Below are 27,716 nucleotides of genomic sequence, written 5' to 3'. Positions count from 1 at the left end.
GGTTTCCTGATCTAAATCTCCTTGACATACTCCTAATAAATGCAACAGATGCTCTCTGGGCAGTTTCTGTTGTAAAGGTGGATTGCTTATATATGACTTGAAACATAGGCTACATATTAAATCATATTTACATGCATCCAGGAGTGGCCACCCTGTTGCTGCATCGTTATCAACTATCTAAAGGCTGCAGATTGTATACTCATATTTCACAATATAATTAATTACTTTGGGTGCTTGAAGATGATGATGGTACTAATAACAATAATAACTACAACATGTGTTTATTATGTGTGAATGTGATGTGTTTACACAGAAATATGTTTAAACAGTTTAAATATTAACACCAAAGTCGAATTAATACATTCCCAAAGAAGACAGAGACCTGCTTCTCAGTGATCCTGGGGCTATACCTGGATCCCTACTTTAGGTTGTCCAGCTTTATATTAAAAAGGAATGCATTTCAAAGCATTGGGTATAAGTATTTTTTATTATTAATGTGGAAATATGCCTCTGGTCCTATTCTTTCATTCCTTTCTGTACTTAAAAAAGAATCACCTTATATTGCTACTGCCCCCCTTTTCCTGTACCAGTTCACCTTGTGACTGCTGTTTCGTGGCTTTTTCAAACCAAGCCAGAGAAACCTGTAGCAGCTTAGACACTCTGTGGAGTTACTGTAGGAGGAGGTCTCATAAGCAGCAGCTTACTTTCATGCATGTGTCAACTGACAATGTAGACACTCCTGTCTACAGAAACTAAGGTGGTGATCTCCAGCATTGCTGTGTTACACCTGTCATTAGGTGACTTTAAAAGATGAAGGAATGAAATGCTCTTAAAAGGGTGCATTCTTTAGTCATCTTGTTCTTGTGAATCACTTCTAGCTTGCAGTGGGAAAACTCAGGCTCAAACAACAGACATTCCTGGATAGGGATACCCGTTCCTGCATAGGGATAACCTGATCACTGTAGCTCAGGCATTGGTAATCTCAAGACAGGATAATTGCAGTGCTCTCTATGTGGGGCTGCCCTTCAGCCTGGTCTAGAAATTTCAGCCAATGCAGAATGCTGCTGCTACACTGGTAATGGGAACAGACTACTGCCAACACATGACACTGCTGCACTAGCCTCCTGTCTGACACTGGGCCAGGTTAAGAGGCTCTGGTACTAGAGTGCAAATCCTTGAATACCTTAAGGACCACTTTACCCTGAGCACCCCAGATCCATCACTGAGGTTGTGGTGGGCGTATTGTTAGTGGTTCCCTGTGGGCTAGAAGCCAACAAGGGAACATGCCTTCAGTGTTGTGGGTTCAGTTCTATGAAATCCCCTCCCACAAGAAGTCAGATAGGCACCATCCCTCTTTAGTTTAGTTGCCTGGTCAATATTGTGTTCTTTCAGGAGCCCTTTGCACCTGAATGCTTCTCAGATGTTTTACTTCTTTTTTGAGTTTCTCAATTTTAGAGGTTTTAAATTTTGGAGATTTGATTCATGTTTTTAATTGTGCATGTTTTTATTGTAGTAAGCCGCTTTGAGACCTACATGGTGAAAAGTGAGATATACTTTTTAAAATAGATGAATAAATATGTTATTCCCCCTAGAGCAGCTGCCCAGTCTGCAAAGGGAGGGCCTTAGCCCTTGCCAACCTGGTGTCCTCTAGATGTTTTGAACAGCTCCCTTTTCACTGAAAAAAATGGATGACATGAGATTAGCAAAGGCTTGCCTAGGACATGATTTGCTAAGTCTTTCTCTGTCATAATTACTGGTCTTGCATGTATACAAGAACAAAAGAACACATGTCATTTTTGATTTGTTGCATAATATCTCTTTTCTTTTCTTTTTTAAAAAAGGGGGATTATGAAGGTGAACACGTTGAGCACAATGACAGAAAAGTAAGTTGGTACTTGAGGACTCACCTCTCAGAGTGTCAGCTTTATGGGTCACCTCTTGAAGTATGGATCATATGGATACATGTGAAGTTTCGGGCCCAGCCAACCCACCTAACTGATTGCTTGGTTGGGGTAGCAAATGAGAGAGAACAGTATTCTGGAAGCATATTCCAGAATCGCAGAGTCAGGGTGGGAATGTTGCAGCAGCAGGGACATTGTGGCAGATGGTTTCTGCGTGTGTGTGAGACACCACAGCCTTTTCTAAGCAGACTGTTAGAGCTGCAATTTTTTTGCAGATTTTATTGCAAGCAAGTCTCGTTAAAATTATTTCGCAATAAGTCTTCATAGAGCAAGGATGTTAACAGTCTTTCAAATGTAAAGAGAAATGAGTGAGATATCAGAATAAATATCCTTAGGATATCAGGCTGAAAACAAGGTTCTTAGTTCCCATGAAACTCTGATTCTGAGACAGATTACATTGCTGACCTGTTCCCCATTCCTGAGTAACCTTTTTGTTGGTGTTGGTTGTTTCCTCTGCTCTTGTTTGTTAGCCGAAAGGAAGCCAAAAAGCAAAGTGTACACTTCATGTACCACCAATTGTAACTTTCAATAACTTTAGCAAGTACATGTATCTAATAATACCAGACATTATATGTTATTCAGTATTTGAGTGGCATGTGCTACCTTGAGTAATGTAATGAAAAAACATAGTTGTACTAGATTGCTAACAATCTATTTTAAAAGTGTGGTCTTTTGCTATTTAGGCATTGAACATGATGATACTCAAAGGGTTGGGGTGAGAACAAATGACAAAATCTTACTCCATCTAATGTTGCAAAATCGCTTGAGCAAGCCCTGCCAATTGTCCCAAATGTCATAGGAAATGTTACCCCTTTAAGGGCACATGCCGTATAATTTTCCAGTTGCAGGGTGGTTCTTGCTAATTTCAGAATTCCATTTATGTAGGGGACATTTTCACAAAATAAGCAATTTCTCATTGCTAACTGCTGCGTTATTCATCTGAAAGCTAAATATAACTGAACTGCTGCTCCTTCAGACAGAGGAAGGTATTGTTGTGATTCCTCTGTTCCATTGACACTTTCTCTTCCCTGCATAAATAGCAGAGGGATTCTCATGAAGGAGATGCTATTATCCGAGCACACCAGTTGTCACTTTGTGCTATCTGGACATTCAGTCAGAGAGAAGAATGTACTACCTGGCCAAGGATTTGATGCATGCCTCTTCCCAATGCCATCTTCACTTCTTTTTCCGGTAGGGCTTAGGCCTGCATCCTCTGGCCTATTTTCAGTGCCTGGGCTCATTGCCGACACATGAAACAAAACAGCAGCAAAGAGAGATTCTTTTAGAATACACAGAGTGAACTATCCTTACCACTGAAGGTAGCTTCACATGCTCAATTTTATTCTCAGGTGTGAGTCACCTGTGTGCCACATATTCACACTTCTGGTTAAATGTGAAGGGCACACATGTACAAAAACGTAGAATCTGTGCCTTTAAAATATTAAGAAACAGATGATCACCATATTCTCTGAAGTATTTAAAAGAGAAACATGCCGAATTTAACAGGCACATACTCTTCCTGCTTTAATGGCACTGGCCTTTCTATGGATTGATGCTGTTGCTTTAGGCAGCTGATTCTGGGTGCCCTGAAAGGACACCACATTTTTAGCTATTTAATTTACCATTGTTGTATTTTTACTGCCAAGCTTGTGTTGCCTTTGGTTTAATGTTATTTGTGTGAATGCAGCCAAAGAGGCTTGCCACGCAGCTGTTTAAGAGCACATAACATGAGAGGAATATGGTAGTGCCTTCTAAACAGCATGGGTGAACATGCAAAGCATTTTAGGAATCAAAACTTTGGCTAAATTTGGGTTATGGTTTATTTTTTAAAAAAATGCTGATGGATGAGCAGCGATTTACATAACTGAGCTTCAGATTAGATCATTCCGCTCAGAGGAAATCTCAGTCTTGTGAAGATCCCTGGTATCTTTGTTATTACTTGGCTCTAGTAAGGGTTCAAAGCCTCTTTTAAGCTGAAGGCCAGAACATACTGGCCTCCCCCAGTAATTGAAGAGCATCTCAAAAGGTGGAAAATGTTGGCTTCCCAACATTTTTAATCCATTTTGTGATTCCATAATAAATAATTGAGAGTTTAATTAGATGTAGTGTCAAGCCCTAGACACATTTGCATCTGTTTATTAACGCTCTTTGCTGTTGTTGGCCCTTATGAGATTTTGCACATACCCCACAGTGGTATAAATCCAGACGAACTCTGTGACCTTAAATATCTGTGTTGGTATTCACCCTCGGTGCACTTTGATTTAAGAACAGAGATTAAAATGTACTGTTGCTCCACGTTGTAAAAGGTATAGTCAGGAAGTTGCTCTGATGTGTCCAAGTCAGCATTGCTACTTCCAATAAGCCTGCATAAGGTTTCCTATACGAAATGCAACTCCTTTATCTGCCACCCAGCAATTGGGAAGAAAAGCAGCGCTCCGCTAAGTGTCCGCTTGCATAGACAGATGTGGTGGAACATCTCTTCCATTCGGGCCATTTTCCCACACTACTGAGCAAGGAGGCCTCATTGCCTCCTCATTCAGCTGCAGTTTTTCACTCTGCAGATTGCAATATAAAACCTTCAATTATGAACTATGAATCAAGTGGTCAGTCCAAAAGTCCTAAATGAAAAAAGTGTTACAAACACACAAAAGTAACTGAAACACTTTCCTTGACATTTGGAGAATTTGGTTATTTCAGAAGTTTAATTTAAGAATTGAGATTAACTGCATGCCAAGCATAACAAATTCATGAAGGTTCTCTGATTTTCATAAATGCTGCAGTGGCGAGATCTCCAGAGTCTCACCTCTCCCGCAACATGATAGGGTTGTGTTTGCACATTCTACTGTCATAGCTTTGGCCCAACTGACCTCCAGACTTATCCCTGTGTCCTGAGGAGTTTGGATGTAAATTCAGGGAGGTAGTGTTTGGTAGTGAAATGCATACCTCTGTGGAATATTAAAACTCACTGGCTGTAATCCAACAAACTTGCACAAATCAAAATCAATAGCCATCATTTAAAGGGGTGTTGAACAAAATTGAGGGTGGGGCAGAATTGCAGCAATCAACAATAACGCACCAAGCACAAATATTGTTATTTTTCTCCCTGTCATTACACAGTGACAAGAATAATCAATCTTAGAAAGAAAGAAAGAAAGAAAGAAAGAAAGAAAGAAAGAAAGAAAGAAAGAAAGAAAGAAAGAAAATGGCCAGCTCAGTTTTCTCTAATTTTATGGGTTTAGACTAATAGTGGTCTTTATTTGATTTGGCTAACATCGTGGTAAAAAAAGAAGAAGGAAAGAATAATAAATAAAGATCATTTTGTCCTACTCTTAGGTTCAGTGTGCATCTTTCATATAGTGCATAATATTAGTTCAGAGACTATAAGCCAGGTTCTTTCGTCTTAACCCACACTAATAACTCAAAGAACAAACATCCTCCAGATCTATTAAGAGCCTTTCTAGTATGTGCATTGCTACAAATCATACATCAAGGCCGCTCTTGCCTCCCGCCCTCCGCCCCCCAGCACCTTTATATCTGTCTGTTAGTTCTCTTGTAGATTAATACAAGAAGCTGTCAGTGAGCCAAACCATCAAACTCATGTTCAATACTTAATGCAAATTATATGTATTGGTGGATTAAAGAACATAAACCCACAAGATGGTGACACCAGAGGACAATGTGAACTCTGTAGTGGAAACAAGGAAGGATCTGCTTGCTTGCAGTTTTAGTTTTAGTTTTAAATTTCTTTTACAGCTCCTGTGTGAGGAATGGGCAAGTTATGGAGTCTTTTATAAGTACCAACCAATTGACCTAGTGAGGTAAGGAGAATGTGGTCCCTCATTAAACCTAAAATATTGCCTTGCCCCTTTCCTCCAAATGTTTGTTTACAGCTTGAGGCTCAAGAGAAAAGTCAAACTGCCCAGGTCATATGTTCATCCTCTCTCTGTATTCAGTTTGACAACCAAGAGTGGTTCTAAATGCAGGTGGCACTGTGGTCTAAACCACTGAGCTTCTTGGGCGTGCCAATTTGAAGGTTGGTGGTTCAAATCCCCATGACAGAGTAAGCTCCTGTTGCTCTGTCCCAGCTCCTGCCAACCTACCAGTTCGAAAGCACACCCGTGCAAGTAGGTGCCACTGCGGTGGGAAGGTAAATGGCGTTTCCATGCACTCTGTTTTCTGTCACTGTGTTCCATTGAGCCAGAAGCGGTTTAGTCATGCTGGCCACATGCCCGGAAGGCTGTCTGTGGACAAACACTGGCTCCCTCAGCCTGAAAGCGAGATGAGCACCACAACCCCATAGTCACCTTTGACTGGACTTAACCGTCCAGGGGTCCTTTACCTTTTTACCTGGAGATGCCTGGGACTGAAGTTTCTGCATGCAATAATGTTCTCTATTACTGTACTGTGATCCTTCCACAAACTTCAGATCATGCTTATTTTGTTTTAATTCAATTTATACCCTACCTTTTCTCCAGGAACATGCATGGTCATTCCCCCACACTCAGATTTTATCCTCACAACAACTCTGTGGCATAGATTAGACCAAGAGATAGAGACTGGTCCATAGTTACCCAGTGAGCTTCATAATTGTGTGGGGATTTGAACTCTGGCCCTCCAGGTCCAAATCCAACAATCAAACCACTACACCATGCTGCATCCAACAATAGGAGTGGACAAAATGGGATCATGGCTGGGGAGGAGTGGCCTAAACTTCCACAAATTGATGCCAAACTGATACTCCCCCCCTTCCCACATTCCTAGTATTTCATTTTATTTTTTAAAAAATGACAAAACTGCTAATCACATTTTTAACAAGGCCCCAAAGGTAACAAGGCAGGTAGCAGGTACTATTTTGCAACTCCACCCTTTTCAGCAATTCCCAGGGAGATGCAGCTTGGGGAAAACCTGAATGCTCTGCTACCACCACCAAATTCTAGTGACACCACCTTACTACAAAAGGCTGAATGGAACAGAATCCATTAGCAATATACTTTGACTTAATGAAAGCTTCACTGGAAAGAATCAGCAAGGGAATATATTTTTCTCTCTAACCTCCTACTTCATTTTTTTCCAGCTTTTGGCCAGACACTTCAATATATTGTGCAGCTCCATTTATCACATTCATCTGCACAAAATAAAGGAAGACTTTGTTAAATTAAGACTCTACACTTAGAATCTGGGTTTCATTTATTGCTTTTGGAACAGGAGAGTCTGTGCACTAAAAGGAAAGCTCATTTCAGACATGTGTGAGGGAAGGAAATTGAAGGCTATTGTTTCTACTTAATGGCAAACCACAGTTTGCTATGGTGTCTGGATTTTGCAAACTATGCTTTACTTAAAGCAGCCATGGCCAAACTTTGCCCTCCAGCTGTTTTGGGACTACAATTCTGACTACTGGTCCTGTTAGCTAGGGATGATGGGAGTTGTAGTCCCAAAACATCTGGAGGGCCAAGTTTGGCCATGCCTGGCTTAAAGGAAACAGTGTACTGTGGTTTGCTACTAAGTGGAAGCTGACCCTCCCAATCCCCTTTGCCTTGCACTTGGGGCAGGGAGGAAAGAAGACATGCCTTATTGTCCTCATAACAATAAACCATGGTTTATCATTGTGTCTGAACTGAGCCAGTGTGAGGAGATCCTTGCCAAGCCTGTGGTGACCAAGATAGCTATAGAAACAGATCAGCAAAGCTGCCTGATAAGCAGGAAAGGATGACTTACTTGGTGCCTCCAGTCCTGGATCTGTTCCAAACAGCATGCAGACAAGAATCCTCCAAGGGGAAATGCATTCCAACTAATCAACAGGGCTTATTTTCTCCTTCAAAGTCAACCCTGCTGTGTGATTCATAAGCTTAAGCATGGTACAATTTAAGAAATAGTAAACATTGCACAATGTTTCCCCTTCAATGTATTTCAGAAAGTACTTTGGTGAAAAGATTGGACTGTATTTTGCCTGGCTTGGCGTTTATACACAAATGCTTATTCCAGCTTCCATTGTGGGGATTATCGTGTTCCTGTATGGCTGTGCAACAGTCGACGAGAACATACCAAGGTAACATACACTTTTGTGGGTTTCCATCTTCCACGTGTTCAAAACGTCCTCATTTCCTCTTATGACACAGGCCATGTCCAGTCTGCTCAGTCATGCTCAGGCATGAAATAAGTTTATCATCTGGTTACAGCTGTATGAACTGTGCAGGTATATTAACTTCTCGTACATAGCTAACACTGCTGAACTCAAGATAAATGTATAAATAACATTAGATGAAAGTATAAGCGTTAGCTTATTTTATGCCTTTTGATGAGTCTTGTACATATAAGGGGCAAGTACTGCCCCAAATCCAGAGATGCTTATATACAAAAAACTATTGAGTGCTAATAGGTACTCACCTTCCATGCACAGAAACTGCTTGACCATTTCATAGATGGGAGATGAATTAATTTTGAGTATCGAAATATCTACACCCTGCTGAAATTAGAAGCACTAGTTAGCTTATACCAAGAACAAACTTAGTTGGTCTCTAAGGCACTACTGGACAACTTTTTATTTTTTTTATTTAGCTTGTTATATACAGTGATATTCTCTAAGAATGAGGCTTCAATGCTCTGTACGCATTTACCTGGGAGTAAGTTCCATTGAAGTCAATGGGACTTCTGAATACAGAACTGTTCTGCATGAGGTCCAAAGCTGATAAGATGGGAGTTTTACTAACTTCACTTAATGATCCATTATATGTAACCTGCTGTCATCAGTCTTGAAAGCTTGCATACTCTGACACCAACAGGTCTTATTCAGGAAAAAGATATCAGCTTACTTGCCTTATATCTCTCAAGAGTCACATTTTCTGTGGCTGCTTTTTAAAGCTTTCAGATCTTTAATTGAAAATAGATCAATATAGGGTACAGGAAATAGAAGGATGCTAATAATGTATATTAGTTAAGTGCTGCAACTTGCGACGCAGTTCTAATTTATGGGAAATGTCTGTTTTTCCTCAACATTTTTGTTTCCTTGTGGTATCTGGCTGATGGAATCGCTGCAAAGATTAGACGTAAGGGGTTCAGAACTTAGTGTGGCATGTGGGAGGAAAGAGTTTCCTTAGTATACACCAGGCATAGCCAATGTGATGCTCTCCAGATGTTATTGGCCTACAAACCCCATCAGTAAGAATGGCCAATGGTCAGGAATAATAGGAGTTGGAGTCCAGAAGCATCTGCACTGGCATCCCTGGAACTAGTCTTCTGAAATGTCATTCTCTGAAGTAATCCAGTCCAGAATTCTAAAAGGTGTCCAAATGCATAGCAAACAAACAAATTACCAAAATACATAGTAGATCACCACTTAACCCTTTCCCCCATGACTTCTCATATTCCTTGAAGCATGAGTTTGATTCTAATGGTCATTTTTATTATTAAGCATCATAGTTCAAGAAAAATGGTTACACATTGGGAGGAGTTCTGGAGAGGCTATGAGCTTATCCATACTTGCTCTTGTCCTGCTTCTCTTCCCCAGAGAAAACTGCTCTCTAGTGCTCACTCAGAACAAACAGCAACCCAATTTTCCATGGATTGCTGTTTGTTCTGATTTAAAGCTAAAGAGCGGGTTTTTCCTGGGAAAGGAGAAAACTGCCCAGCCCCATGCCTAGAAAATGCTGGTCAAGTTGAAAACTGCTTGGACGTATGCTAAAAAGTTGAAGGGAGTGGGTGTCAAAAAAAAACCTCAACCAGCCTGGAAATGCTTTTCTCCTTCTGCAAATTGAAGAGGACTAATGGGATGGGGAATGCGTTTTGCAAGGCATTCTGTTACGTACACATGTTTAAGGGATGGCACTGAAAGCAGGTCTTCAGAGAGCTGTGCTGCAAATTAAGCTCTGAGTTCATGTATACTTCGTACATTTGTACATAGTGAGGGTTCCTTTGAAGGCTGTTTCCAGAGAAGGCTCACCCTTGCCCTGTCTTCCTCACTCCTATAGAAATGCCTGCCTAAACAAGTTCTTTGTGCCATGAAGGTACCAGGAGATAGGAGTCAACCTGGGGCAAATTCCATTGAAATGCCTAAACTGCCTTGACTTGTTTACTTGCTATAATTCCTAGATGGAGGGAAATTTAGTGATAGGCAATGGTCTGGTACAGAAATAATTTATGGAACATGTACGTAAATGGAATGAGAACAGGTTACAGAGCTGGTGTTTCCTCCCTAGCTGCAATGTGAATTTCTTCCTTACATCTTATGGCTTTCTATCTGCATTGTGCTAGCCAAAGTTAACATTAACCTCAATTATCTTTAACTGGTGTCTGGAGACCATATTCATACCCTGCTTTCAAGCTCTGGTTAAAAGCAAACACTGGCCAGTATTAACCAGGGTTAATGTCAGTGCAGCAGTAGTTAATGCTGAAAAGGGAAGGAAAAGGAGAATGCAGGGGGCGGAGGAAAGGTTGAGGGAGAGCACAATTCTGTGGCATGTCCCAGTTTCCTTAACTGTTGCTACATGTTAGATTATATTGGCCACTTTACCTTGACACTGGGCCAGTATAGCTCAGTAACTACAACAACACTAGTTGCGTCTCAGGAGAATGGAGTAGAATGTCTTAGGGCACTGGTGTTCTGCAGGCTCCTAGGTGTCCGGGAAAGACATTTCATGCCCTAAGCATACAATATTGTACCAGCACAAAAATACTTAGACCAGTATGACATCACAAAATGCAGCAATAGCAGAGCCACACCAGCATAATAGACAAACATTTAAGGGCAGAGTCTCTATAAAGGAATCAGTGCTATTTCCCTTCTTCCTTTTTTTGTACTGTAACTTCATGCAGCTAATACTGTCATATACGCTGCATATACACTATATATTTAAAGTGTACAAAGCTATAGCTCCCAGAACTCTTAGCAAACTTCAGTTCTCAGGATTTGGGGTGCATGTTTTCAATGTATGGTGTATAAACAGCCATAGGTAAGTCTGAAATGAGGAGGTGGATTCATGAAAAGAGCTTTTGGCAGGTCAGTCAGGTGAATATACAATCTGTATAAATTACAGATGGGGACCAGGGGAGAAGCAGGACAAGAAAACACCAAGTTTGAAGAATGGTTTGTATTTACCTGACATGCACTGTTTGTTTTCCCACAGCATGGAGATGTGTGACCAGAGGAACAATATTACTATGTGTCCCTTATGCGATAGAACCTGTAGCTATTGGAAGCTGAGCTCCGCTTGTGCCACATCTCGGGCAAGCCATCTCTTTGACAACCCAGCAACTGTCTTCTTCTCAGTCTTCATGGCTCTGTGGGGTAAGAATGTCTGCATGACTTTGGTTGGCCCGGGCATTGGCTGCGGTTTTTAATCTGCTTACTTGCGGAAGGAAACAAGCAGGAGGATAAATCAGTGTTTATACAATTCAACAGTTAATTATCTGTAGATCCCCCCTTTTTTCCCCTTCTCCCATAAAACTGCCACCCTTATATTTATGTTTTGAACTGAAGGTTAAAATAGAAAGCTGCTTGGATGAATATAAAATGAAGCATTTGTCATAAAACTGCTGCATGGCATGTATAGATAGCATTAAGGGGATTGCAGAGCATGCCAACAAAATCTATTTGCAGACTTGGCTTCCAAATTAGACCATTGGAGCAAAGATTTATTGTTGGGGGGGGCGGTTCTTATAGAAATGGCCTTTAACAAAGTACGGTTGAATAATGACCAAGCTGCTAAGTGCATTAGTGTTATCAATAGGATGCTGTTTGTACCTCTCAAGGTGTCCTTTTATTTTTGAGGGGCATCCCACTTTTGCAAAGAGCCTTCCATGATCCAGGTATTGAGATGCTGTAGCAATTGAAAGCTATGCACCAAGCGAATTGTGTAAAATGGCAAAAAACAACAACCCTGAGATCTAGCTATTAAAATTCAAAGAGAGTAAGGATTTGCCTTCATAGCATGACATGATCCTGAATGTGCAATGGGGGATCTTGCACATGCATTCTCACACATGCAGCACATACCTGGGATAATGTGATATGAATGTTTGCACATAATGAAATCTATTACACCTATTCCAATTTGGAGGTGGTGTTGAATGCAGTCCATAAGCAAGATGCTCCCATAGAACTGTATCACCATTATTACCTGGGTGGGTTTCAGTTGTTGCAACCTGAGGGTATAGACAAAGTACTTAAAGGCATGTGGGCCACTAGCACTTGTTTGCATGATTCTTTCCTGTCCTGGCTGATAGTATCTAGCCATTTGGCTAATGCTGTCTCCACCCCTTCCTTGTGTGTTTTTGCCTGGCTAAATTGTATTCTTGGACGATGGCTTCTGCTTGCCTGCATGCACCATGGACAGATGTTTGTCTGAAAACCTCTGGCTTTTGTATGGCCGAAATATAGACTTGTGTACAAAAGAGCCACATCCATTGGCTGTGGTCATAACCCAGATTCCCGCCCACCCACACCCCCAGCACACACACCTGGTTAGGACCCCAGATCACCTGGTCTGGGCTGATGGGCTGGAGCTGTAGAAAAAGTGGGATGGTGGCAAGGCATGATAGTGCAACAGTGGCCCGGGAGGACTCAAGGAAAGCCAGTGTGGAGTCAATAATGTAGGAATATTGAAGAACACGTATGTAGCAGCAGCAGGAGGAGCAGATGGTCCAGTAGAAATCCATTATAAATGCACGTTAAAAGTGTCAAACACTTGTTGCTGCGTACGCTTGCAAGAAGGCACTTGTCTAAGATGTTTGCACCCTGTTGCCCCACTTTCAAATTTTAGATATATGGAGAGTAAAGTACAGCAGCTTAGACAACAGAATTTGCAGCAATTATTCTTACCCTGCATGAAATTGTAGTATGGTGCTTGTGTTTGTTTTTAAATTAAGATAATTGCCTGCCACGTAGAAAACTTTTTCATTATTGATGACATGTATTATGCCATTTGATATGAGAAATACAGTTCAAGTTTCCATTTGCTCAGCTGTACAGGGAATCAATTTTTTTCCTATTAAAATGCATTTCAGTCAAGTTACCTCTGTGAGAGTTCAGGACCTGGCTTCTTCCACCACCACCACCCCTTTTGACTAAATCATCATTTTTTTTATACTGCTAACACACACAACTGTATATTTTACTTAATAGGAGTGGGGTGGTAAGGGGTGGCTGTGTGATAATGGCAAGCTGAAATATGGACTGATTGAGTTTAGATTTAATTTTATACTGCAGTCAGCAAGAGGGAAGCCAAAAAGGAAGGAAGATGAATCTGAGCAAAACAACCTATGCCACAGAGATCGATGATTTGTTATCATGTAGAGTGGCTTGTCACATTACATGTATTGAGAAATGTGATATAGCGTGTTCTCACTAGCAGAGAGCACGTGTTGCGGTTGGGGAACAGACCACCATCATGACTAGGCAAATTTGGTGGGAACCCAAGCCTGTAAAGGGTTAAATGGGTTGCTGGGGATTTTTGAGTGTTGCCAATTCGGAGGAGGGGTCAGAGTCTATAAGTAGAGGAGATAGACGAAAGGACATCCTCTTGGCCGTTTTGCATCGGATCACATGGAGCACTTGGACAATCTTCTCATTGTCTGGTTACATTTCTTTATTTCTTATTTCCCCTTTCTTTTTAATCCTCTCTAGTCCCTTAAATAATTTAATTCCCCTTTTTCCTGTCCGATTTCCCACCCCAGCCCTTACCCTGCCCTGTGGGAAGATTCTCCCTGTATCCGTGGCTTGCCTTTCCCAATAGGGAAAGAGCCCCCGTTAGGGGCTTTCTTTTGCAAAAGGTTTCCCCCATTTCTCTCGTTGAAATTGTGGGGCTAGTCAGGGCTGTTCCCAGCTTAGCTGGAATCACTTTCGTTTATAGTATCCCCGAAGGTTGGCTTTAATTTGAGTGTGTGCAGCGCTGTTGGCCAAATTTTAAGCTAGCCTTGGGTGGGAGCACTAATTTGGCTTCCTTTAATATTGCTATGTGACTAAGATTCTCAAGAGCAGAAACTGGGAGGCCTATTCGGCCTGCACATTAACTTCCAAGCCTAAGTCTGCTACAGGGAGCAGTTAATTGTTAAGTCTCTGTCACGTGACTCATTCTTGCTATAGGAATGTATCTGCTTGCAGGCCCAGTTGCTGCTAATGTATATCTGAGGCAGACAGAGGGCCCCAGAGGCTCTCTGTGCCTCCAAGGACTATGAGCACTCTGCATATGCTCTTGAACTATGCAATTTCTGAACAAGTTTATTTTCTTTAAGTTTGTTTTGCCCTGATAGTGGCAACTGCCATTTTAGAGACGAGCCATTGTGGCTTAGTGGCTAAAGTGTAAGACTAGGACCTGGGAGACAGGGTTCATATCCCCCTCTTAGCCATTGTTATAACAAAACAAAACAAAACTAACTGCTCCTTTTAGGTTTTTCTGTTGCTGGGTAGTTCTGCCTATTTGTGATAAAAGAACTTTGGGTTTCTTGAAGGGGTGCTTCCCTCTAAAAGGGCAAGCAGGGGTACCTGGACAAGCTGTGGGCTACCTCAACTCTCCTATTTCACTGGAAACATTTATGCCTGGCCTAGCAGGTGATCCTAGGGCTTTGCCCCAGAATTCGATGGCCTGGAAGCATTTCCAGCCTGAATAGTGTCCCCATGTGGTCTATAAGCAATGGTTTCACTGGGTCAGTCATAGTGCCGGTAATGCCTAGGTTGCAGGATTGGTCCCTGTATGGGACAGCTGCATGCTCCCATACTGGTCTACCTGGACACTTAGGTCCTTTTGGTGGTTACCTCACTGCCAGGGATGTAATGGGCGCCACATTTGCAATATGCAAGTGGGAGAAAGCACCTTTGCGTGCCCGCATTGCAGTTTGCTCTGTGCGTTGCAGGACACGGCGCTGCACGGGCTGCAATTGCATTGCATTGCATGAGAGATTTGCAGTTGCATTGCACAAAGGGTGTGTTTGCATTTGCATGGAGTGTATTGTTGCATTGCACGGAATGTGTTGTTGCATTGCACGGAGTGTGTTGTTGCATTGTACGGAAGGTGGGGTTGCATTGCACGGAGTGTGTGTGCGTGTGTGCATTGCACGGAGTGTGTAGTTGCATTGCACGGAATGTGTGTGCATTGCATGGAGGGTATAGTTGCATTGCACAGAGTCTGTTTTTGCATTGCAAGGAGTGTGTGTGCATTGCACGGAGTGTGTAGTTGCATTGCATGGAGTGTAGTTCCATTGAACGGAGTGCATAGTTGCATTGCACGGAGGGTTTGTGTGTGCATTGCACGGAGTGTGCATTTGCATTGCACAGAGCGTGTTTTTTGCATTACACAGAGTGTGTAGTTGCATTGAACTGAGTATGTAGTTGCATTGTACGGAGGGTTTGTGTGTGCATTGCACGGAGTGTGTAGTTGCATTGCACAGAGCGTGTTTTTTGCACTGAACGGAGTATGTAGTTGCATTGAACGGAGTATGTAGTTGCATTGCACGGAGGGTTTGTGTGTGCATTGCACGGAGTGTGTAGTTGCATTGCACAGAGCGTGTTTTTTGCATTGCACAGAGTGTGTAGTTGCATTGCACAGAGTGTGTGTCGGAAAAGGAAGCTGGCTCGGCAGTAACTTTGTCAGGACTTCTTTAGGGGTTCTGGCCAGCGTCGGCCCTGTAAATTTACATATCATGATGGCAGCACTAGATGCCCCTGCCCAAGCGGGGGCTGGAAGCTGGCAAGCAATAGCTCAATACCTTTTGCCCATATTCCCATTTTATTTAGGGATCCAGTTGGATATCGTTGCAAAAACAAACCACTTGCCTATGGAGAAGCTGTCTGCCTTGAAGGAAATTATTTTGTAATACTTCCTCTGTAGCAAGTGATGCTTCATCAGATCCGATCTTGCTGGGTCACTTAATTAATCTTCCCACAAGGCCACGCTGCCTGCGGCCTGAGGTCCCCTTACCTTTGTGTATGCCTACCAAGTGTGGTGAAGGCAGATATCAGGCGATGGTAGCAATTCCTGAATGTATGCAATAGTAGTTCGTCATGGCAGGATACCTTGAAGCCGCACAAGGATTTTCAGGTTTATACTGCCCTTTGGTTTTATTTCAAGGGCCGCTGGTGTGCAAAGCTATGGCCTCAAGCCCGGTGTGGTGAGGCAATCATGTGACATAACTTTTCTTGAGTTTTCCCCCATTGTAGTAGCAGTTCACATGTGGCCCAAGGAGTTCAGTGGCCATCGGATCTGCTTTTGGTCTGATAACCAGGTAGTGGTGAGCGTTTTGGCAAAACAGTCCTCATCCTCCAGCAGATTTTCCGCCCCTCCGCTCACGCTTTCGAGCTGCGCCGCTTAAGGTTTAATATTGTGCTTTCTACTCTCCAAATTACGGGATCCTCTAATGGTGTTGCTGGCACTCTATCCCATTTTCAGATGAAGCGCTTCAGATCCTGGGCTCCAGACTCAGCTGTTGCCAGACTTTCCAGACCACCTGTGGCATTGTGACAACAATTAGCATTTATAGAGAGCAGCAGCTTCCATTTCCTCTTCTGCTTTTAGCTCTTATGGGATGGCCTGGATGGATTTCTTAGCCTTAAGCTGGCAGTCCTTGGCCATTCAGATGAATTGGCCCCCATCCTCTGAGCATATCCTGCAGTATTTGGTCCACCTGCTGCAGATTGGGCGTGCTGTTATAACTATCAGAATTCAGTCCGCTGCAATGTCTGTTACACTGAAGCTTTAATTTTCAGAGACCCTTGTATAAAGTTTGTAGTGCGTAGGGCCTTGGAAGGTTGGAATAGGCTCCAACCTCATAGGACAGCGGGCAGGAAGTTGGTCAATTTTACCTATGCAGTATCTGCAACAAGTTAAAACTTGTCTGCTGGTTAAAGATCAAGGCGAGATTCCTTTCAGTAGTCCATTGCATTTTCGCACTGAGGGTTGGAAAAATGGTTGTTGGTGCCAGCATGGGGCTGAGAGTCTGGAGGCTTATTGCTTCAGGACTTTTCCTTATCCTTTGGAGCTTGTCTTTAGAATCGGGAACTCAAAAACAGACTTAGTGGGCAGGAGTGCCACAATCAGGGTTCCCGCCACAGGTGAGGAGGGCCCTTGCCCGGTTATGGATAACAGAATATTTGGCTTTTCATTCCCTGGGGGCTGGCCCGCTCCTAGTGCATGAAAATGGGTTCCCGTTAGCCAGGCATCAATGTGCTTACGTCGTGCACCAGTTATTACGGCCTGCGGCTTGCTTACCGCTGAACACACCTCATTCCTTCCGAATAGGACTGCTGCAAAGGCTGCACACTGGGGGCCTTGTCAGTAGACAGGATTGTGAATACGGGTCATTGGAAGTCTGACGCTGACAAGGGTTATATCAAGAAGTGTCAAATGATGTCTGTGCTGATGCTTGTCTGTTATTTCCTTTTTTCATAGGAGCAGCTGTGCACATTTGGGTCACAGCATCGTACACTAGGCTGGCAAGCATGTTGACGAGTTTGGACTGGGGCGCCATCTCAGTCTTCCTGCCCATGTGAACATTTACTGGATGTCCTGATGGGGAATGCTTTGGGAGGAGATCCTTCCTTTGGTGTGGTCGAGTGTGACCTGTGCAGGTCCTTCCGCAGTGCTGGTGGTACAGCTGGGCGAGAATGTTTGCTGTCTTCCTCCAGCATAAGTTTGCATTCCTGCATGCAAGAGGACTTGGATTGAGTTGATGGCAGCTCTCCCTGGACTCAAAATAATTTAAGGCATTGGTTCAAGGTGGTCTGGAGGGGGGGTTGGAGCACCTGTCCCCTCCAATGCGCAAAGATATTCCATTAAGGGAATCCAAGGATTCACTATGCTTTTGTCAACCCCTTTCAAGGGGTAGGGCCACACAAGAGTCCCTGGGAGCATTTGGGGGTGAGCTTGAGTCTGATCCTGATTCATTGCTCCCCCACGCTGTTTATTTGTACTGGTGATATGGTGGGGCCCAGTCCTCAGTGCTGCCCTGCTAAGGTCAGGTGCAGCTAGTCGGGAACCAATGCTTAGACAAACTACCACTGAGCAGGCCAGGAAGCATGTTAATAAGGTGATGGACAATAGAATAAAATAAATAAAGTAAATAAAATATCAAATAAAATAAAATAGGTCCATGCTTTAGGTGGTTCTGTAATATTGCACTCTGCTATTTTCTTCAAGGCTGTTGCCCTCTTTAGGGCAGATGGGGTGCATCTTTCCCCTAAGGGGAACGACACCTGGCGGGATGCAATTGCCTTGGGATTCTTTGCTCCCCCGCAATGTTGCTGGTACTGACATGGTGGGGCCCAGTCGTCAGTGCTGCCCTGCTGAGGTCAGGTGCAGCTAGTTGTGAACCAATGCCTAGACAAACTACCACCGAGAAGGCCGGAAAGCGTGTTAATAAGGCAGTGGAAATAAAATACAGGTTGTTGGAAATCGAATGCATTCAAAGGTTATGTTCATTAACATTATTGGTGTCTTACAATTTTGCTTGTTTTATCTTATCCCTGCTACGGGGGAAGCAGGCCCTTGCCCTGTAAAAGATCTTAATAAATACCTGGTGGTATGCGCCCCAGGGGATGGGCCTCTGCTATGGCATGAGAATGGTTTGCCCCTGTCAAGACACCAGTTTGCAAAGGTGTTGCGTAAGGCGATTCTGGCTTGTGGCGGCACAGCCCAAGATTTCGCCCCCCATTCTTTTAGGATAGGGGCTGCCACGACAGCAGCCCACTGGGGCTTGTCAGCTGCCAGAATAAAGGATTTGGGTCGCTGGAAATCAAATGCGTTCAAAGGTTATGTTCGCTGACAATTGGTGTCTTACACTGCTTTTATTTTATACTTTTATTAGGTTTAGCGGTTGTCCGCATTTGGATGGTGGGACACAGTATCGTCCATTGGGCTGGCGTCGCAGCACGGCAATCTGGATGGGGTCCAGATCTCGGCCTTCCTCCACACATTCGGTTGTCTTGGCTGTCCAGACGAGGAATGCGCTGGTCAGAGTTCCTGCCAAGTATCCGGAGGCAGTTGCTCCTGGAGGGGCCGCCAGCTGCTATGGTGGTGCAGCTGGGCAAGAATGACCTGGTGACCATGGACTGTTTGTCACTACGTGCTGCAATTCTGGGTGACCTGGAGACCCTGCGGGCAATGGTGCCAACAGCGAGAATCTTTTGGTCAAAGCTTTTGCAACGCTGCGTTTGGAGGGGCAGTCGTTGCTCGGCCGCCACTGAAAGGGCCGGAAAAAGCATCAATGCTGCGGTGGTCAAAAAGGCTTTGGAGCTGGGTGGTGATGTGATTTCCCACCCCGAGATTTCTTTTCAGAGGCCATCCTTTTTCAGAGCTGATGGCGTGCACCTTTCTGCTTCAGGGAATGAGGCTTGGATTGGTGCGGTGGTGACCAAGCTGAGGTCTTGGTTGGGGCTGTGAGTGGTTTGGCGGTGAGCTGAGGGCTCCATGGCGGTTAGGCATTGGTTAAATTGGTGCTTGGAGGGGTAAGGTGCCTATCCCTCCAAATGATGCGAAAGGGAATTCCGTTAAAGGAATCCAGGGGCTTGCCATTCTTTCGTCCTTGTCCGTGGTGCCGGGCTTGGGCCGTGCAAGCCCCACCGGAACATGAGGGTGAGCGGTGTTGGACTGGTTCCCAGCCTCATTTCTCCCCAATACTTGTTTCCCACGCTGGCTTCCGGTGGTGTCCGGAAGGGACCAGCTCTGTCCTTGGGGGCAAGGACAGATAGTCATAACCAATGCCTAAGCAACCACTCACATTTGCTGTATTTGAATAAAGTTGTGGCCAAAATTATGCCAAAAACCTTAAACAAAAATTAACGTGTGATGTGTGAATTTTTGGGGGGTGGTACTGTGGAACTCAACACGCAAAGCGTGTTCTCACTAGCAGAGAGCACGTGTTGCGGTTGGGGAACAGACCACCATCATGACTAGGCAAATTTGGTGGGAACCCAAGCCTGTAAAGGGTTAAATGGGTTGCTGGGGATTTTTGAGTGTTGCCAATTCGGAGGAGGGGTCAGAGTCTATAAGTAGAGGAGATAGACGAAAGGACATCCTCTTGGCCGTTTTGCATCGGATCACCCGCCCCCCCTCCCTTTTATAGGGTGGTTCTTGGGTTCAATTGACCTTGCTATGCCTGTCATGGGGTCGTTCGCCTTTGAGCGGGGGCCTGGTAGGAATTTTGCCATTTGGCTGATTGGCTGTTGCCATTTGGTTTTTGCCTACTGCGTAGCAAATCGTCACAACTTGTAAGGTTGGCGGTTAGGCATTGGTTAAATTGGTGCTTGGAGGGGTAAGGTGCCTATCCCTCCAAATGATGCGAAAGGGAATTCCGTTAAAGGAATCCAGGGGCTTGCCATTCTTTCGTCCTTGTCCGTGGTGCCGGGCTTGGGCCGTGCAAGCCCCACCGGAACATGAGGGTGAGCGGTGTTGGACTGGTTCCCAGCCTCATTTCTCCCCAATACTTGTTTCCCACGCTGGCTTCCGGTGGTGTCCGGAAGGGACCAGCTCTGTCCTTGGGGGCAAGGACAGATAGTCATAACCAATGCCTAAGCAACCACTCACATTTGCTGTATTTGAATAAAGTTGTGGCCAAAATTATGCCAAAAACCTTAAACAAAAATTAACGTGTGATGTGTGAATTTTTGGGGGGTGGTACTGTGGAACTCAACACGCAAATAAGCCAAAGCAGAATGTCGTGTCTTTAAATAGTCTTATCCCTTCATCCAGGCAATCAAATATCCATTCTCTCCCTTTCACCTTTCCCTCCCTTTCCAATACATTTGCAAGTCCCTCAGTCTAGTCTCCAGATACTCAGAATATATGATACACTGAAAACAGCACTCCTCTAACCAGAAGTGGCCATTACCTAGTCTATTAGTCAAAACAATCCTATAGACGAGAGTGGGAAAACATTAGCCCCCCCCATGTTGTTGGTTTGAAATCCCATCAGCTGCAGCTGTTGAATTCAAGAAGAAACTGGGCTGAGTCTATGGTTATTAAATAAAGATTCTTATTTTAGAGTACTTTCCATGTCCACACTTGCATACAAACTGGTGTTCCACCTTCCAGAATTGTCTCTAAGCCCTGTGGTGGACTAGTCTAGGCTTAGGCCAGAGAGCATTCTGGAATCCTGGGTTGCAGGGATTATTGTAGGGACAACTCCAGTACATTTTCTGTTTTTAAAGCAGATTTTGATCTCGTGTTATGCTACTTTTCTCCACAACTGTAAGTGCTAAAAATATTTCCTGCTGTTATTTTTGTTTGTTTAGGGAAAGAAGAGACTATGCTATCAAATTTTATGTGGCTTGGCATGAATTATATGGCCAGGCATCACTTTGACCCTTCTCTCCTTCTCCTGTGACAGTGGAGAGCAGTATCTCAAAATCACTATGAAGAAGTGTGCATGCATACGAAAGCTCATACCAATAACAAACTTAGTTGGTCTTAGTTGGAGTTTTTTTTATTTATATGGTTTTTATTTATATGGTATAGTTTTGGAGCTTCTTCATTTTGTTTTTTATTATTTTATTTTTCCAGAGACGGATTGTTCAGCTTTGTGTTTAATTTTTTTGCCATTGGTTACATTGTCAAGTCTGTATGTACATACCCATACACACACTGCATTGCTAAGTTGGCTATTTCTAGCACAGGGCAGTCCAACATGTGGCCTGAGAGTAAGCAAGGCTCAGGGTTTTGGAACGGAGACGTGAGGGGCTCTGATACAGTCCTAGAGTCCACCATTTTCCCTTCCCAAAGCCTAGTTAGCACTTTCCCAGCTTTGGGAAGGAGGTGGGTGCACTCTAGGTCCCTGCCAGAACCTTGCAACTTGCTTAACTGGCTTTGGGAAGGCAGCATGAAGGTTGGGGGTCATCAAATTTTGGCCTCGCTTCCGCCCCCCCCCCCCTCACGTGTGCACAGCAAAGTAGCATGTGGCCCACAGGTCTCATGTCAAAGTACTGTTGCAGTCAACTTTGTGTGAAAAGTTGGACCACCCTGCTCTTGCATAAAAGAGGACCCAAATAGTTTTCTGTGTTTTATGTCATTTTAACCATGGTGGTTCAGCTGCAAGCTAAGCATTGTAAGCTAGTGCAAAGGGAAGTCAGGTTTTTAGGGAGTATATATGAATAGAATGTCAAGCTCAGTAGCTAACAGACTAGGTAAATTGCAGTTTGTAATCTAGTAATGAAATTCCTAGTCCTTGTTATTGCCCCACACTTCCTCTCTGATATTTGCTCTCTAAAGCCTTTCAAAAAATTATGTTGCTATCACTGTGACAAATGCAAGTCTTCCTCACGAGTATAAAATGGAAGGGAAACGTGTGTGTCATTTTGAGCTACTTGGTACAGGGCAAGATTTTATCTTATTTTTCAAAGGGTATGTATGTCTCTCTAGTCTCTAGTCTAGTACTATCCATTCTGACTTGCAGCAGCTCTGCACGGTCTAAGGTGGAGGCTCCCATTTTCCCCATGAGTCTGCTTTGAGCTGAAGCTGTGCAAGGAGCATACTTGGGGACATTCTGCACTCAAGCGCATTCTCTCCCACTGAGCTATGGTTTCACAAGTGGCAGCCTGATGGCTTGTGGCTGTGCTCTGTTCTCTGAGGCCAAGGTTGCATGACATCATGACAAAAATGCATGCACAACCAGTGGTTTGGAGAGTAGGGTTTTAAAAAAAATGTTTTACTGCATGGTCCACACCCAAACACAAGCATCCAGCTACAAAGACACATCCTGATCATCTCCTTGGACCTAGCATATCTGCATGTTAGAGAGTGATACAGTTCCTTTATGGCTTTGTAAGCTAACACTGTAAAAAAGGGATTCCTGGTAGCAAAGGGGGGTGGGGGAGAGAAGTCTTTCATTATCCATAATTCTCACTTTATATGCATGTACCATTCAGCAAGTATACCAAGCATCCCCAAAAAAGCTATCAACAAGCTACAGAAAGCCAAAAGCACCATTTTAAGGATTATACTTTTTATTATATATAATTATGATGTCAGTGTGCAATGAGTTTCTAAGATTTATGCACAGGAGATGCAGAACAGATTAACAGAACTGAATAAAACATGATTAAAATATGTTGGCAAATTCCCATTGTTGCTGCATAATTAAGATACGTGGAGACCTTGCCTAGTTCCTCCCATTTTCCTTTTCTCCAGGGTTTTACTGGGATCTCAGTACAGCTTGTTGATCACATCTGTTAGCAGTCACTTCGGAGCAATTCCCCTGGGGTTAGGCTTTCTCAGCACGCTTACTTCTTTCACAATTACTTATTTACTGTGTTGTGCTGGTCTGTTCCCAGTATTCAAATCCATGTCCCCAGGGCATTCCCCAACCTCAGTGGCACATAGATTGATGTACACAAGCTGTGTTTGCTGCAGCTTAAGAGTTGTCGCTATGCCCCTCCTTTATAGTAGCATCCCCATTGAAAATGAAATTATAGCCACACTCTAGGTTCCAGCGCAATTACTGCTTTGCATTTCCTTCTTTACATATTTTCTTGTAAGTCATTTGTCCAGTTAAGCTGAAGTGCTTGGATTTAAGATGATTTCACCTTAAGGAAATCTGCCTAAGTCCCAAATAGTGCTGCTGCTGCTGAAATTTGCAAGTAATGGAATTGAGGATTGATGCAGAGGTTCCAGCAGCCCCAAACATATTATTGCAGCTTCGGGCTGACAATTACTTTATCGGGAAGGTTTCCCCTGTGATCACTCATTGCAAATGCTTAACAAAAATTCAAGGTTTTATTAATATTTTCAAAGAATAGGGGGGGAACCCAGATTATAATAGATTGACCCTACAGTCTTATTTTCATGAAGCGAGGGGCTAACCTGCAAGAGGTGGGTGCTCCAATTCATGTATGTATGTCTTATATTTATATCTTGCCTTTCCTCCAAGGAGTTTGAGGCAAGGAGTCATCCAGCCTTTTGGTGTGTGTTGTCAGCAGTACGCTGGTGACACACAGCTCTATTTCTCCTTTACATCTACAGGTGTGGCAGGGGATGTGCTGGACTGGTGCCTTGCTTCAGTAATGGATGAGAGCCAATAAACTGAAGCTCAATCCAGATAAGACTGAGGCACTGGTACTAGGTGGTTCCCTAGGCTGGATGGGTGGAAGATTGCCTGCTCTTGAGGAGGTTACACTCCCTCTGAGGGAACAGGTACATAGCTTGGGGGTGCTCCTGGATCGCCATTTTCACTTGAGGCCCAAGTGGCCTCAGTGGTGTGGAGTGCCTTCTGCCAGCTTTGGTTGGTGGCCCAGCTATGCCCCTATCTGGACAGGGAAAGCCTAACTTCTATGGCCTACGCTCCAACAGCCTCTAGATTGAATTACTGCAATGCGTTATACGCAGGGCTGCCTCTGAAGACAATTCAGGAACTTCAGCTGGCGCAGAATGCAATGGCCAGATTGCTCACCAGAACAAGACGGTTTGAGCGTATAACACCAAACCTGGCATAACTGCACTGGCTCCTGATCAGTTTCCAATTCGAAGTGCTGGTGTTGACCTATAAAGCCTTACACGGCTCAGGGCCTCAATACCTTAAAGACTGCCTCCTCATACAAACTAACCCAGACCATGCACTTGTCATCTGAGGCCCTTCTCTACGTCTCCACTCCCAGAGAGGTTCAGAAGGTGGCAACAAGGGAATATAATGTAATGTGTTTCTAAAGTTGCACACCTCCCTGAGATCTTTTGATAAATGGTGGTGGGGTGTGTGTGTGTGTGTGTGTGTGTGTGTGTGTAATAAATAATTTATTGCTCCTACTATATACCCACCCTTCACCCTACGGTCCCAAGACAGGTTACAACAATTTAAAATATAACATGCCAAACAGTTTAAAACAAATTACTATCACAAAAGTGAGGTAGGTTCCAAAAATACACATCTCAGGTGTCAGAGAACAGGTTCTTCCATTCCCCAGCATTGTTCTCAGAAGAAATGATGCTTTAATTGAAATGCTTAGAAGCATATAAAGGTTTATAAGTTTCTGAGCATTCTCACAAGCACTATGTCAAATTCTAGAGTTAACCCAGGCATAGGCAAACTCGGCCCTCCAGATGTTTTGGGACTACAATTCCCATCATCCCTGACCACTGGTCCTGTTAGCTAGGGATGGTGGGAGTTGTAGTCCCAAAACATCTGGAGGGCTGAGTTTGCCTATGCCTGAGTTAACCAGTCAATCAGTCAACCTGCCTATTAGTGAGCTAGATTCCCTGAAGTCTCCCCATCCCTTTGCCTATGAAGGGAGAACTGGCATAGGAGAGAAGAGGGGCTCTGTGACCCATTTCAAGCATGAATCCAGATTTGGGAAACGTGGGTCTGGGTTGACAAACAAAATGGACCACAGCTTTGGTTGCAAGAGGGGCCATTTCAATTTTGAGCCATCCTCACCCTTTGTACAGCTTGAATATTAAACCCCTCTTGAAAATTGTGGGTTAATAGCCCAGAATACTTGCTTGAGCCTCCATGGATGCTAATTGCTCAAGAATAATTGGGAACACCTGTGTTTAAATGAGATCCCCATCAGAGTTTGAGACAGGTGAAACACACATACACAGCCATGGGGAGAGGAAGGCAGATTCTGTGGAATTGGCAAAAGGAAAAAGAGTGGTAAGTTGGCTGAAGGCTTAATGGGAGCTGAGACGTTTGTCTGGGGATCCTACAATATTTGTAAATGAAAATTGCAAAAACAGCATTAAGCGTCCTCTCGTGTTTAGACTTACCCAATGTTATCAAATCAATTACAATTATTTACAATCATCAGTCTTAAAGGCAGTAGGGCAGGCATGACCAAACTTGGCCCTTCAGCAGTTTTTGGGACTACAATTCCCATTATCCCTGACTGTTGGTCCTGTTAGCTGGGGATGATGGGAATTGTAGTCCCAAAACAGCAGGAGGGCCAGGTTTGGCCATGCCTGCAGTAGGGTCTTCCATTCTACTTTGGGCTTTGAAAGAAATGTTTTAATTTATTTGGAGAGGAAAGAAAGTAGTGTGCTGTATAGCATATGTAACCATCTCTGGTTTTGTTAATGGAAACCATAACAAATAGCAAGTGGTAGAATTAGCCTGCTCTTCTTAAGTATTTTTTTTCTTTTAACCACCCAGCTGCTACATTCATGGAACACTGGAAGAGAAAACAGATGCGTCTGAACTACAGATGGGATCTGACTGGGTTTGAAGAAGAGGAAGTAAGTTAATTTTGTTATGTGCTATTTCATTGGTTGTTACATCTGCCAAATGGTCTTTCATTTTTTGTTGTTGACCCATTGGAAAGGAAAATCCTGCACATATACTATTTCTAAGTTTGGGAAGGGTGTGGTAGTACGGTAGCATGTCTTGTTACCATGGAAGCATAACGTTAGAACTATAAAATGAGGGTCACGCCTAGTGTTGTGGGCATTAAAACATATATAGCTTGCAAATGACTCCCTTGATACAGGAAACATATTAAGTAAGCACACCCATGAAGGAGAACGGGAGGGGGAGTGAAGAAAAAATTGTGTGATTTGCTCTGTTTGGAGAATAATTCTCTCCTAAATGCAGGGTGGCAAGTACTTCAGTTGTCTTTTCTGTGTGAGCCTAGATTTTTAAACTATAGCTTGTATTCAGCATATCAAACATTGATTGAAAGGTAAAATAATTCAAGACAGCAAATTATGTAGAAAATATTAGAGAGCACTGACATAATTTAAGAACTGCAAAAAGGAAAATGTTGACTGTTTTGAAAGAGTGTTTTTCTGCTGTTTTCCTTTTGTTATGTTTTAATGTCTAGTTTTTTCAATTTTTCTCCTGAAATGTAAATTTCCCTAGAAATAGTTTGTAAATCAATCCAGTGTTTGTATAATCCATCCCTTACAGTTCCATTTTCAAAAAGTGAATAAATACTGCTTAAAATACTGCTTTAAAAGTTTTATAAGGAAATCAAGTAGCTTTTCGGTGTTAGTTGTGAGCTTCTATTTATAAAATAACTTCTGAGCTTCCAAATTAGAATTGAGTGTGTTACTGGTTTCAATAGTATGTCACGATGAACCCTACAATCTAGGTCACGCTGAAAGGAACCAAACCATAACCCCTAGTTTGGGGATTTGAACCAGGGATTGCTCATTTTACTCCTAACAAACCACTTTCTGTAGCTTACTAATCAGGGTTTGCTGGAATAAAACAAACCATGGTCCCTTGTTCCTACATAAAGCTAAGCTAGGAATCATGATTTGTTTCCTCAGTATGCAAACGGGAAGGACATAAGCGCCTAAGAAAAGTGTGCTCACGATCAACATTTACCTATGTTTGCTGTTTAGTTTGCTGTTTGGTGTTTAGTAGCCTAAACAAGAGCAAAATGTGTATAAGGAGCTTGAGGCATGCACTTCAGCCCTCACGTACACCCCTGCATGTCCTGCCCTACTCCTTCACTCCCACCATTGCTCATTCAGCGTGTCTGAAGGGAGTTTCAGAGCACATTCAGCTTGACCAGGCACAAGCAAAATCAGCCCTCCAGCTGTTTTGGGACTACAATTCCCATCATCCCTGACCACTGGTCCTGTTAGCTAGGGATGATGGGAGTTGTAGTTCCAAAACAGCTGGAGGGCCGAGTACTTAGAAGCCTCCCTCTTATTACCTGCCTTATTATTGCAGGAAAATTGGTCATTGTTTTTGCCATTGCCTGTTCAGGCTGAATGCCTGAAGAGGACTTCTGTGGTTTCTGTTTGGATGTCTCAATCACAGCCTCTTGCAGTTAGGAAAGGCTCGTGAACCTAAAGGATTTATCTTTTTCTGACTTGCCACAACTTCCCTCAGATTTATTTTTGG

General features: G+C 43.4%; 1 protein-coding gene across 5 annotated transcripts in view; it reads left to right on the top strand.

Moving 5' to 3' along the window:
- The window catches only part of ANO1 (anoctamin 1), a 148,000-nt gene that overhangs the window by 90,272 nt on the left and 30,012 nt on the right, over positions 1-27,716 (top strand). For all 5 annotated transcript variants that reach the window (XM_081891409.1, XM_081891405.1, XM_081891406.1 and 2 more), the window contains 5 exons: positions 1,842-1,883; positions 5,715-5,779; positions 7,873-8,007; positions 11,081-11,241; positions 26,016-26,098. In XM_081891409.1, the coding sequence (XP_081747535.1) occupies positions 1,842-1,883; positions 5,715-5,779; positions 7,873-8,007; positions 11,081-11,241; positions 26,016-26,098 (486 nt within the window). The remainder of the gene's footprint in view (positions 1-1,841; positions 1,884-5,714; positions 5,780-7,872; positions 8,008-11,080; positions 11,242-26,015; positions 26,099-27,716) is intronic.

Source organism: Podarcis melisellensis, assembly GCF_964234715.1.
Source record: "Podarcis melisellensis genome assembly, chromosome: 1".
NCBI classification, from domain to species: domain Eukaryota; kingdom Metazoa; phylum Chordata; class Lepidosauria; order Squamata; family Lacertidae; genus Podarcis; species Podarcis melisellensis.
The sequence above is the reverse complement of the archived record's forward strand: the minus strand, read 5'-3'. Positions and strand labels throughout refer to the sequence as shown.